The sequence below is a fragment of the Saccopteryx bilineata genome, chromosome 2 (assembly GCF_036850765.1).
Source record: "Saccopteryx bilineata isolate mSacBil1 chromosome 2, mSacBil1_pri_phased_curated, whole genome shotgun sequence".
Classification (NCBI taxonomy): domain Eukaryota; kingdom Metazoa; phylum Chordata; class Mammalia; order Chiroptera; family Emballonuridae; genus Saccopteryx; species Saccopteryx bilineata.
The window spans coordinates 274,705,383-274,718,652 of NC_089491.1; the positions used below are offsets into that span (position 1 = coordinate 274,705,383).

The 13,270-nt window shown below is 48.7% G+C and overlaps 2 protein-coding genes across 2 annotated transcripts in view; both read left to right on the plus strand.

The window, feature by feature from the left end:
* The window catches only part of TMEM132B (transmembrane protein 132B), a 608,028-nt gene that overhangs the window by 552,363 nt on the left and 42,395 nt on the right, over positions 1-13,270 (plus strand). The window lies entirely within an intron of this gene.
* The window catches only part of LOC136322512 (uncharacterized), a 138,731-nt gene that overhangs the window by 31,015 nt on the left and 94,446 nt on the right, over positions 1-13,270 (plus strand). Inside the window, 2 exon segments of the mRNA XM_066254476.1 lie at positions 11,458-12,227; positions 12,230-12,301. Of these exon segments, the coding sequence (XP_066110573.1) occupies positions 11,458-12,227; positions 12,230-12,301 (842 nt within the window).

A 13,270-nucleotide genomic window follows, 5' to 3' on the forward strand; every position in this document is an offset into this window, starting at 1 on the left:
TTAATAGAATGAGCTTGAAGGGGTTATATTGCAAATAAAACAATTATTTCATTTTACAAACAGCCTGGACACGTTTTCAGTTATCAACTGCAGCTATTGTCTATGCTACAATGCCACTTGATTCAGCACACTTAACCACAAAAATAACGAATTGTTTGACCTTGGGTGAGCACTGGCACACTCCGCCTAAAAGAATATGGGTTTCACATGGCCGCTAAATGTCAAACAGTTCATATCGAGTACAGACAAGTACAAAAGTTGTAAATCTTTATAATGGAATTTTTTAAAAAAATAAAGAAGTATCGCGAATTCATGCGACCAATTATTAGAAGTTAACCCTAGATTAGTCACACGCGGAATTCTTTTCCGCGTATCACAGTCTTTTTAAATATCTCGATTTCCAATAATCAAAGATGCTTCCGCTTCTGAGTAGCTGAGATTTTAAAGTAGCAGAGAATATTAAAAATTTAATCGTGGGCCACATAAACTCATTACATGGGCCACATCTGGCCCGCGGGCCGTATGTTGGCCATGCCTGGCTTAGACGATGCCTTATGTTTATTTTTCTTTGAGACCAAAGGGGACAGAGGACAGTTCTGAGGGGGTGTCACTGAAAATCTCTCTGCAGCTTATTCACTGTAGACTGAGTGACATCTCCAAGCACTGAGACAAACACACAGGAAAAGGGGACTGATTCTGCAGGAGCTGTGCGCACACCTCAGCGCGGTCACGGGGCGGGGGCGCAGGGTTCGGCACCAGGGCCGGAAAGGAACGACTGGAAGTGTTGGACACAAGCAGGGGACCTTTCTCCAGGTCGGGCTCCCGGCTAGTCCTCTGAATGGTGACAGGAAAGTAGTGTTTCGTTTTCATTAGGGTAGAGAAAAAGGAAGACAAATAAAGTGACTCTTTGTTCTTGTATTTTCATCATTGCATCATTATGTGTGTGGTCTGGCTGAGACCACGAGGTCCTGCGAGGGCCCAGGGGGTCCGCTTGGGGCTTGAAGAATGATGGATACAGGAGGGTAAGGAGGGAGACTGTGAACTCTGGAGGTTGATGCCCACCCCCCTCCCGGCCACTTCCAGCCTTGAGACCATTACAGGAAGGCTACGGCAAACAGTGAGTTAACCGAGGACAATAGAAATCGTTCATAATAATAATCATAGGAGAAGAGGAAGTGTTCTCTCAACAGAAGGGAGCACTGTTACTAAGGTTTGAGTCACTTTGTCCCAAAGCTCTTCTTCCGTCTTCTCCACGGTCCCCAGCAAAGAGCCCGTACCATCTGCCGGGTAAATAGCCGGAAACATGTATATATCTGCACACAGTCAGGTAAAGAGACGGTACCTCAGACCCCCCTAGTCCATGCCAGACGGAGGTGCTCTGCCTCGCCGCCATGCAGAAACCTTATTTCCTTTAACCTGCTCTTTATTTTGACTTTTAATCTTTTTTTTTTCGAAGTGAGAAGCAAGAGGCAGGCAGACAGACTCCCGCATGTGACTGACCGGGATCCACCCAGCATGCCGAACAGGGGGCAATGCTCTGGCCATCTGGGGCATTGCTCCGTTGCCGCTGGAGCCATTCTAGTGCCTGAGGCAGAGGCCATAGAGCCATCCTCAGCACCTGGGCCAACTTTGCTCCAATGGAGCCTTGGCTGCAGGAGGGGAAGAGAAAGATAGAAAGGAGAAGGGGTAGGGTAGAGAAGCAGATGGGTGTTTCTTCTGTGTGCCCTGGCCAAGAATCAAACGTGGAACTTCCACATGCCGGGCCAATGCTCTACTACTGAGCCAACTGGCTAGGGCTCCCTTGTTTAACCTTTAAGTCCTCAGGATAGTGAGGCTCTGGGCAGCATCCAGAAGTCTTAGGAACGAGGTCCCAGGTCTGGAGACTGCCGAGGCAGAGTGTTACCACCAAACTGAACATAACAGCTTGGTCTCTGCTGTGTTTCAGCTGCGGGCCCAGGGCAGCAGAATGATCCCAGAGGACATATCCTTGCAAAGTCGTACAGAACAACTCCATGGTTGACATCAGGACCAGTTGCACCAATCAACAACCCCTGCCCTGCACCAACCAAGGTAGAGACCACGACCCTTTCACTCTGTCAGTGACCATGGGATGATTTCCCCCATAGAACGGACACCCCTGGAAGGCACGGGCGGGCCAGGTCTTTGAGCACGAGCTACCTGGTGATTCTGGGCGTGGCTCCATCTCCTTAACACATCCTCGCCTCTTTGGCTACCAAGTCCTGTTCCTGTCTTATTTGGGCTTTGATGCATGCAGGCAAATGGACCTCATCAGTCCTGCAACAGTGAGTGTGTATGTCTGTGTATATATATGTGTGTATGTGTGTATCTGTATATGCACGTGTACGTGTGTATATATGTGTGTGTGTTTGTGTGTAATACAACAGAGATCCTAATTTTTTCAAAGCTTTAAACCGTATAGTCTGCCTAATCTGTCCACCCCCAGGGCACAAAGTCCCTGCATCTGCTCTTCACAGGAATGCTCACAGCCCACATTCAGTCTCCTCGCGTGCGGAAAGTCTGCTGGAAGCAGCAGGTTGTGTTTCTGATTTACAGCATGTTTGGTATTTATTATCAGTGTTTAAAAATAAAAGCCGATAGTCGTGGCAAATAATCTTTAAGGAGAGACATTCTGGAGGAGTTTTGCTGAAAACTTCTCCACGAGATAACCAGACGAATGGGCATTCAAGAAGTATATGCATTCCGTTAAAATCAATACAGTTTTAAGTGTATGTCATCGATTGGGATTCTCGGTTGTGTTGGCTGAACAAATCAATCCACAGAGGCAGAAGGGGGTGGGTGGGCTACGTTGGCTGAGGCACAGGCAGATCGGGGCTGTCTGGGACCCTGGGACCCTGACAGAGATCCCCTTCTGGGAACCATGTAGCACAGGACCTGCCTGGTATGTGAGTGGGGCACGTCACTGGGCCACGCGCCTTCCCAGCACGCACACCCCGATGGGTATCAGCACCGTGAAAGTTTCACTGACAGTCCCCACCGTTAGTTCCCACAGAAGACACCAAAAGGCCGTTAGAAAAGGGAGGTTGTTGGCACTGGCTGCTCAGCTCGGTGGCTTAGAGCATCATCCCGATGTGCCAAAGTTGTGTGTGTGATCCCCGGTCTGTGCACATACAAGAATCAACCAAGTTGATTGCACAAATAAGTTCCACTTATTTGATTGCACAAATAAGTGGAACAATACATTGATGTTTTCTTTCTCTCAAATTAAAAAAAAATTTTTTTAAAGAGAAGTTGTACTGAGATGTCACAGGAATAACAAAGCAGGAACCCCTTAGTAGGGGTCTCCAAACTTTTTACACAGGGGGCCAGTTCACTGTCCCTCAGACCATCGGAGGGATGCCAAATACAGTGGTCCTCTCACTGACCACCAATGAAAGAGGTGCCCCTTCCAGAAGTGCAGTGGGGTCTGGATAAATGGCCTCAGGGGGCCGCATTGCGGCCCGCAGGCCGTAGTTTGGGGACGCCTGCCTTAGAGGATGAGTACTAGTTGTACAACAAGACTCATCCCTCAGGAGTGTGGCACACACCAAAGGAACCCGGCCCCTCTTGGCTAATTTGCTGCTTAGTATTGGCCTTGCCTGTCATCCTACCAACCCCAACATCACCATGTTGTTAGTTCTCAGAAGACAAACAGCTAACTTGCAATATTACTGATGTGCGGCCCACTGCCATTCTTCACAAATGCTCGCGGAAGACGACCAGGTTACAACCATTACTAGTGAGTAGAAAGGTACCACTTTCCCGTATTGAAAATATAACTTTAAACACACACACAACCGAGTTGAGCCTCTGTTTTTCATTCTTCCAGAAATTACAGTTTCAGCACAGTATCCTCTGCTACAAACAAGACCCCCAGAGACCCAGGGAGAGTTCATTTCAGGCTGAAAACCCGCTGGCGTGGCATTGGCGCGTTCAGCTGAGAATGTGGGTTGCGGAAATGCGTGAGGTTTTTTCATTCTGTCGGTTGTGATAAGGTAATAAGCGCCCAAGGCCCAGGGGATGTTCACAGGCACTTCTCTGGGTTCGGATCAGTTCAAGTCTGCAGCCACTCTCCTGCTCAGACAAGAAGCAGAATTCCCAATTGCTCTCTTAAAATAAACAGGAACCCAGCGAGCTCCTCTTGCACAGTTGTGAGCCCAACTGTTGGCATGTCTAAAACTCCTTACCATCCCCTGGGGGAGCTCACTTCACTTCACCAGCTCTGAGGAATCTAAGACTGTTTCCCCTTTGATCTCAGCTTGCACTGGTCAGAATGGTTGTCACCCACAAACCAGCAAACCATACATGCTGTCTGGGATAGGGAGGAAAGGGAGCCCTCATGCACTGTTGGCAGATTGGGTCAGCCACTGTGGAAAAAAAGATAGAGATTTCTCAAAAAAAAAGAAACAAAACACAACAAAACTAAACTAAACATAGGGCTGTCACAGGACCCAGCAATTTCACTTGTGGATAATTATCCATCGAAAACGCAAACACCCATTTGGAAAGACATAGGCACCCCCTGTTCATTGCAGTGCTATTTACAGTAGCCAAGGTGTAGACTCCCTAATAGATGACTGGATAAATAAGCCATGGTACATCGATACAATGGAATACTACTTGGCCATAAAACAAAGCATGGCATCTTACCTTTTGCGACCAGCATGGATAGACCTAGAGGATATTGTGTTCAGTGACATGAGTCAGACAGAGAAAGACAAGTTCCACGTGATTTCAGTTACATGTGGAATCTAAAAATAAATAAATAAAATAAACTCAACAACAAAACAGAAACAGACTCATAAATACAAAGAGCAGACTGATAATTCCCAGAGCAGAGGGGGTTAGGAAACAATGAAAAAGAGGATGGGTTGAGCATCCTCACATTGGTAGTTATGGAGCAGTCACAGGGATGTAAAATACAGCACCGGGAACAGAGTCAACAATCCTGTAATAACTGCGGATGGTGCCAGGTGGGTACAAGACTCGTCGGTGTGATCACTTTGTAAGTTACGTAAACGGCTGGCTACTATTACAGTACAGCTCAAACTAATACAAAATAACATTGAATGTCAAGCGATTTCAAAGTGAAAAAATTAAAAATAAATATATAATCAGGGACCAAACAACAACAACAAAGAATGTTTCTCCTCCTTTGATGTCACGGGGACCTGGTCCTTCCTTTCCCCTGGGATGTGTCACCGCCTGGGACCCGGGCAGTGCTGAGGTCCCGAGGGCTCCGCCTGGCTCTCCTGACTTTCATCATGATTCACCTGTTCTCATCCATGCTGCCCTCACCCCCGAATTAATGCCCCTCCACGGAGGAGACACATTTAGGATGCCTGCTCATTACTTAACTGCGCCGAATAATCAGCTCGTGTGCAAATCAGAAGCAGCGGGTGTGAGAAGAATGAGAGATGCCATCTCTTTGGAAACCAAGTTGCACGCGTTGGAAGAACCGGATAGAGATGCATGGCTAAAACATTATTTGGTCCAATGAGCTGCACCGGGAGGGTCGGGATGTGTTGAACAGCATCCAGTGGCAGAGGGTGTCTTAATGGAAAAAGAGGTGTTTCTCCAGACGAACTATCCCAGCTGTTCACATGCTGGATCCTGAAGAAGACTACTGGCGCCTGACCAGGTGGTGGAACAGTACATAGAGCATTGGACTGGGACACTGAGGACCCAGGTTCAAAACCCCAAAGTCGCCGGCTTGAACGTGGGCTTACCAGCTTGAGAGCAGGGTTGCTGGGTTGAGCCCAAAGGTCACTGGCTTGAGCAAGGGGTCACTCATTCTGCTGTAGCCCCCGGTCAAGGCACATATGAGAAAGCAATCAATGAACAACTAAGGAGCTGCAATGAAGAATTGATGCTTCTCAACTCTTTCCCTTCCTGCCTGTCTGTCCCTCTCTCTGTCTCTCTGTCTCCATCAAAATAAATAAATAAACAAACAAACAAACAAATAGAAGACTACTGGCTTTATCATTTCCAATGTTTCCCAAAGGAAAGGCTGGGAACGTTCTCTGAGGGTTAAGCTGTTAAAGATAGTCACACAAAATGTCAAAGTCTAGCAGCGCCCCCTGGTGGGACAATGGGTGTGACTTCCGCCAGCACACACCCCTCCCTCTGTTAGTGTGACCCTCCTGCAGATGGTTTGAACAAGACATCACAGCCCAGTAACCCCAAAGAAAACACAGAGGATAATAACCACCTACCCAGAGTTTCCAATTCACTTTCCTGGGTACAAAATACCTGTAAGGTTAAAGTGCTCACCAAAAGAGCGTTATTGCATGAGGCTCACGCTGCCTAAAATCAAACGAATAGATTTTTGGCTAACGCTTGCCGGCTAAGGTGCCCCTGCTGCCTTTGGCAACTCCAACGCGCATGAGTGGTTCCTCAGAATGCTGCCCCCTCGCTATAATGTCTTTAATTGTTTGATCAAATCACCAGTGTGCCTGGCAATTCTCTGTCGCTGGAGAAAGGAGGGATTATCAAAACCAGTGATTAGAGGCAAATTCATGGTTATGCATTTGACAAACCTGGCCATTGATAGAATTGTCACACCTGAAATCCACGATAACAGTAAGGGACGGATTATTTGCAAGAAGGCAACAGCAAAGTGGCATCCTTTAGATGAGAGGAAATGAATTACTCTACCTAAAAACACCTGCAAGCAGATAAGGAAATTGCTTACCTGTCGTGCAAAAGTGGCAAAACGTGTAAAATGAAAAGTATTGCTTTCCTGAAGCAATTCACTTAAGCAACCTATCAGATCCAAATTTTCCTTGTTTCTTTATTGATAGACTGTACATTGCTTAAGGGAAAACACAGCATGGATTAATCACATACTTTTTAGCTTAAGGTTGCGCTGATGAGTTTAATTTCCCAATTTATTTTCTGGAAACACAATTTGCATATCGGCGTGCAGGCACAGTTGTATGTTTAATACGGCCCGTAGTGTTATTTATACAGAGATAATAAGAGACAGGTCCTTCTCTTCTGATACACCCTCCGGTCTCAGGGGGGTCAACAGCTCCGCTGGGTGAACACTGGTGGTGAAGTATCACTCGTTAGAGTGAGAACGTTAGGGTAGAGAAGAAGTCTCATTTCTAACTCTGTATATATTCTGCAAACGTGGTGTTCTGTGAAAGAAAAATTAGGCAGGTTTATTTTTACAACACCAGTCAAGATGCTTAATCACAGTCGTCTGAGTGTGGAGTGGTACGTCTGAGGGGGAGGTGACTTACGTGGTCGGCATACATACCCTGTTCAGCTGTCCTGTGTTCCTAGCAGACAGCAATAATCAACCGTGACACTCTGACACAGAGCCCTGCTCCCTGAACCCTTATCGCCACATTACCTGAGTTACAACAACTGGCTCACGATGTAATGGATAAAACATGTCAGCTACCTGCTCAACCCCTTTCCAAGGGAAGGGATTTTATATGCGTGATAAAATGATTTCTATGGGGCGATAAAACACCCACAGTCTCACTCCTTTTGCCCTTTGCCAAGACCCCCTCCCTCCAGCTTGACCCCTACCCCTGTGATTACACGAACAGCGAGAGGTCACCTACACTCTACCAGAAGTCGGAGGCAAAACATGGGAACCATTCAAAATGACAAGAACACTTCTCACACTTAGAGGAGCCAAAGAATTCGGTAACAAACGGATGATTATTGGTTTCATTGGAGGAGCCGTGTTTGCCAGGCATTGGTCTGGCCTGTAAGTAAGAGATTCCGAAACGACATGCTCACCTGAGAACCGGCACCGAGACGGGGCACGTGCTCTCTTATCGTTTCCCGCGCAGCTAGGGCGGGGAGGGCGTCCACAGGCTCGGGTGAGTTCCGTCAGTGAGACCCATGTGTGTGTGTCACCGAAATGAGGGCCCGACACCTGTAAAGCACTAAACCAGAGGCGCCCTGTGTTCATTGTTCCGGGTTAGAATCATGGGTTTGGGACTGGGCCGTTCTATGTGTGACACCATAGTGGAGAAGTCATTCAAAACCACAATTACTAATGCCATCACCGTGGTAACAAACACTTCAATCCCAGGTCATATGGAAAATATGCCAAAAACGGTTCAAAGCTTTTGGTCCCGAGTGGTACAGAGTCTGAGCAATTTCAATTCGTCCTAATTTATCCTCATTCCTGTTTGGTACTTTCCCTAAAATAGTCACCTATTGTGTCCTTTTAAACGTTTTTAGGTGACGTATTTTGGAACAGTGTGTGTGTGTGTGTCTGCTGTAGTGCTGCAAGGTTCAGATTCCCCTCCAAGGATGTTGCTGCAGGCGGCCGGAGGGTGGGGACCTGAGGCCAGGCCAGGCCTGTCCAGCGGGACACTTGTCTACAGCAGGGTTGTTGAAGCGGGCCCTCCCTGCACAGGCCAGCCTCCCCCGTGCCTCACACCGCCACCTGGATGCACCTACCTAACCCCCCTTCCTTCCGCCTCTCCTTCCGCAGGACCCAGACCTACATTGTGGTGAGGCCTCCCCTTTCCACCCTCGGGGCCCCCTTCCTGTCATTGACCCAGGGGTCACTCCCAATCTCCGGTGCTCCTTGCTCTGCCATGGTACCTGCCTCCTGCAGAAATTCAACCGACCCAGAGGACAGACTGCATTCATTGGAAAAGGGAACATTGAGGTTTGCCATCAGCCATGGCTGAGGGCTCCTCTCTGTCTCCTCGGGGGTCACTCAGTCTGATGGAAAAAAAAATTCAAACAATAAATGTCATCGCAGTGACTCACTCACATCCACTGGACTCATCTCACTGGAACCATCACTCGCTCGCTTGGTTGGTCTCCCAAAGCCAAGCCCGGAAAACGTGAATCACCCCCAACGTGAATCACCCCCAAGCGACTTGAGAATGGAAGGATGTATAACGGCTTCCCCTGACCCCCGGTCACCCTTCTGAATCCGGGTCTCTTGGTCGGCTGTAACTCCGCCCCGGACACGTTCACCCTGGCACGCCTACCTTGGGCATCCATGGCACAGAGGTGTGGCTCCCTAAAACACGGGGCCACCGCAAGTTATGGACTTGTATGTGGGGGTCTTACACCTGAACTGGAGGCGTCCACATGGGGACATTGTGGTCACCCATCAGAAGGGGGAAATGTGACATGGTGTGGAAAGCGGAATGCCGGGAGGGAGCCAGACCGGGCACCCGATAACCTCAAGGAGCTGCTGGGTTATCATCCCTGAGAACAACCAGGGTATTTCCTGAGGTCAAGGGCCAATGCCAGTATAGTTTGAGTCACTGTGATACAGCTGAACAGGGCCTAGAAGATGCACCTGTTCTCTTATCTACAATGTGTCCTTGTTTTTTCTGGAGCGGACATGTATTTTTTTTTGTTTTGTATTTTTCTGAAGTGAGAAGGGGGGAGGCAGAACGACAGACTCCTGCATGTGTCCAACCAGGATCCACCCGGCATGCCCACCAGGGAGTGATGTTATGCCCATCTGGGGCATTGCTCTGTTGCAACTGGAGCCATTCTAGTGCCTGAGACAGAGTCCATGGAGCCATCCTTAGTGCCCAGGCCAACTTTGCTCCAATGGAGCTTTGGCTGAGGGAGGGAAAGAGAGACAGAGAGGAAGGAAAGGGGGAGGGGTGGAGAAGCAGATAGGTGCTTCTCCTGTGTGCCCTGGCCGGGAATCGAACCCGGGACTTTTATACGTTGGGCTGATGCTCTACCACTGAGCCAACTGGCCAGGGCCAGGACATGTACTTTTTGTTAAACAAACACTGGGCTGGGGATTCCAGCTTCTTGCTCTCTGTTGGCAACTCTGCCCAATTTCTTTGAACAGCTTCTCTCTCTTCTCTTTCCTCCTTAAGCAATCATGATAGAGAACAAAAACAGAATACTGTCATGACTGAAGTTTTGCAGTGCTTGTCCTTGCCTATGTTAACAGAGGAGCGGTGCGTTTTGTGTCCCTCTAAGATGATGCTATACAAAAATGCGCGTTCCTAACAAGACCTAGCGTTGTCCTCTCTCTCAGTGAACGAGCCCAGAAGACCAGGGGAACAGAGATTCTGTACGTCCTTCTGTGAAGCCGTCCGTCCATCCAGATACTTGGTTGCGGAAGTCCCAATTACTGTTACCACCACCAAGCGTGTATGACAGAAATGACAAAGTTACACATCACAGCTCCGGGACTGGTACACGGAGCTCTAGAGACAGAGCTCCTATTGTCCCCCGCATCAGACACACAGCGGATTTCATCAAATATTTACTTACTTTTTTTAAAATCAGTCAATAAATCTGGCCTCATTGAATCACTGATGGGAGGAGAATGCCACAGCACCAAGCTGGGCTCTATGAATAAAATGGGCTAGTAATTATTTAAAGCTACGCGCTGTCATCCGGCCATTCTGTCAAGAGATGGCAGACAGAGAGGTAAAATAACTCCAGAAATTAGCTGCTGAGAAAAACACTACGTTGCTATTGTTTTTTTTAAAAAAATTCATCCGTTTGGGAAAACGAATAAGAATTCCTTCTCTGGCTATGGATACTGAAAACATTAAAATACGAAAGTCCTTAAAACGCAATAAAATTTTTCTCTCCTCCTGGAAATTATCTTAAACTTAATAGCCCAATTTTTCTTGATACAACCTTTCTTTTTTCTTTAATTTTTAATTTAATTTTTTTTTTTTATTAAGTGAGAAGGGGAGGCAGAGACAGACTCCCACATGCGCCCTGAGTGGGATCCACCCAGGAAGCCCACTAGGGGGCGATGTTCTACCCATCTGGGGCATTGCTCCATTGCTCAGCAACCAAGCTCATCTTAGCCCCTAAAGTGGAGACCATGGAGCCATCCTCAGTGCCTGGGGCCAACCCGTTCTAATCAGGCCATAGCTGCAGGAGGGGAGGAGAATAGAGAGAGAGAAAGAGAAGGGGGAAGGGTGGAGAAATAGATGGGTGCTTCTCCTGTGTGTCCTGACTGGGAATCAAACTTGGGATATCCACATGCCAAGCTGATGCTCTACCACTGATCCAACTGGCCAGGGCTGATACAACCTTTCAAACACCAGAGGGCTGAGATAATGAGTCATAGCAAGTGCATAGAGGAGCCCCAAATGGAAAGTTCTTAGAGCACAGTGTGGCTGCCCGGGCACGCTGTGGACAGATTGCGTGGGGGTTGAGACCTGGGTAAGCAGCTGCACATCTCTGGGTGCCTATTTCCCATCCCTCAGCCTTAGTCTCTCAATCTGGGAGATGGGACTAAACATTTCCCTTCTTTGTAGGAATGCCATAAAGATGGAGAGAAAGAACCCAATAGAGGTCCTTTGCATAATGCCTGACCCAGAAGAGACATTTTGTAACACAAGTGCTTCCCTTGTTATTATTTAAACAGAGAACAACAAAAATAACTCAATGTTTTCATGTCATTTAAAGAAAAACAAACATTATACTATCCGTGATAAAAATTACTTAAAATAGTATCAAGGAGGAGGCTGAGCCAGCACGGGACCTCTTGATGATGCTGCGAGAACTGCTGGCGCCATTCTGTCTGGACCCCGATCCGCTCCCCAGACCCCCCACCCAGCAGGCGCCAAGGATCCCAAGATGCCTCAGACCCAATGTCAGGTCGTTGTGGCCTGCACATCAGGACTCAGTCACCACCTTGCACTTCCTCCAAGAGACAGCAGAGGGGCTGGCCCAGCTCCCCACCCAGGATAGCCAGGCCCTGGGGCCCTGCTGGGAGCTGAAAGTGCTGGGGGTCCTGGAACCCCCACTTTGGGCCAGGGATACCAAGGCCATGCTGACCCCAATCAGCCAGCAAGGAGGAGGCCTGGTGGCACTGGAGACTTTTCCGGCCCCTTCAGCCCCACCCCAGAGGAGACCCCGGAAGCAGTCGAACCCACATCGGGGTGCTGAGAAAGTGGACCCCCAGTTTGAGGGAGTGACTCTGAAGTTTCAGATTAAGCCGGATTCCAGCCTACAGATCATACCCAGCTATAGCCTGACCTGCAGCAGCCGCTCTCAGGGGCCCCCTACAGGACCTTCTGGGGACCCTGAGGCCAACCCAGGAGGCAGTGAGGCCCTGGGACCCCGGTGCTGTGCTTCCTGTAGGACCCAGAGAACCCCACTCTGGAGAGATGCTGAAGATGGGACACCTCTCTGCAATGCCTGTGGTATCAGGTACAAGAAATATGGCACCCGGTGCTCCAGCTGTCGGCTGGTGCCCAGGAAAAACGTCCAGCCTAAGAGGTTTGTGGCAGATGTGGGATGTCCTTGGACTCTCACCAAGGCTCAAGCCAGGAAGGGCACCAATCCCTGCGATGTCCGCCTCTCCCTCTTTCAAGATCTCTCTAACCACAACAAAAGATGTCCCCAGCCTGAAGCCAAAGCCTTATGGGAAAAGCAAGCCCTGAGCAGAGCTCAGCCCTGCCATTGCCGTCACACGCTGACTACCAATGCTCACTGGGAGGGAGGGAAGGGTGAGAGTCAAGGATGGGTGGGACGCAGTGAGGGCAGAGGTGGTCACTGCCTTGGGCGTGAGTGAGACTTGCCTGGCCACATGCCCTAGAAAGGCAAGCCCCTGCAAGACCCCCATTGTCTCCTGGGTGGGCCTGTACAGAAGGCCTGGGCTCAGATTCCTCAGACTCCATCCCTGACTCATTTGGTTCCAACCTTCCTTGGTACAGAACACCGTCCCCCCATGACTCCCGTAGCTGCTGCCTTCTCACCACTTGGGGAGGAGAGGTTCAGCCTTCAAAGTGAAGTCCCCTTCACAGCCTCATCTAAAACAGACGTTTCATTCCTACCCATGGCAGGCTCAAGTTCAGCTCCCTGTGGTCTCCTGCTTAGAACCTATCAGAAATTTTAGTTGTCTGCTTCTCCAAGGTCATTTCTTTCACATTCCCCTCCTCCACTGGACCATGACTTCAAAGGTCCAAGCTTACCACTACATCTGTGTCCCTGACCATGACACGTCACCCCAGTGCCCAGCATAGGGAACCTCTTCAGAAACACACACAAAGGTCTCAGACTGTGTGTCTGCAAACTCATGGCTATTTTCTATTTTTAGCCCTTTATTCAACATTTATTGTCCTGACCAGGTAGCTCAGTTGGTTAGAGCATTGTCTTGATACACCAGGGTTGCCGGTTTGATCCCTGGTCAGGGCACATACAAGAATCAACCAATGAATATGTGAATAAGTGGAACAATAAATCAATGTTTCTCTTTCTCAATAAAAAAAAAATAGTATCAAGGAACAAAAAGGGGGGAAATTACATTGTTACATATCTT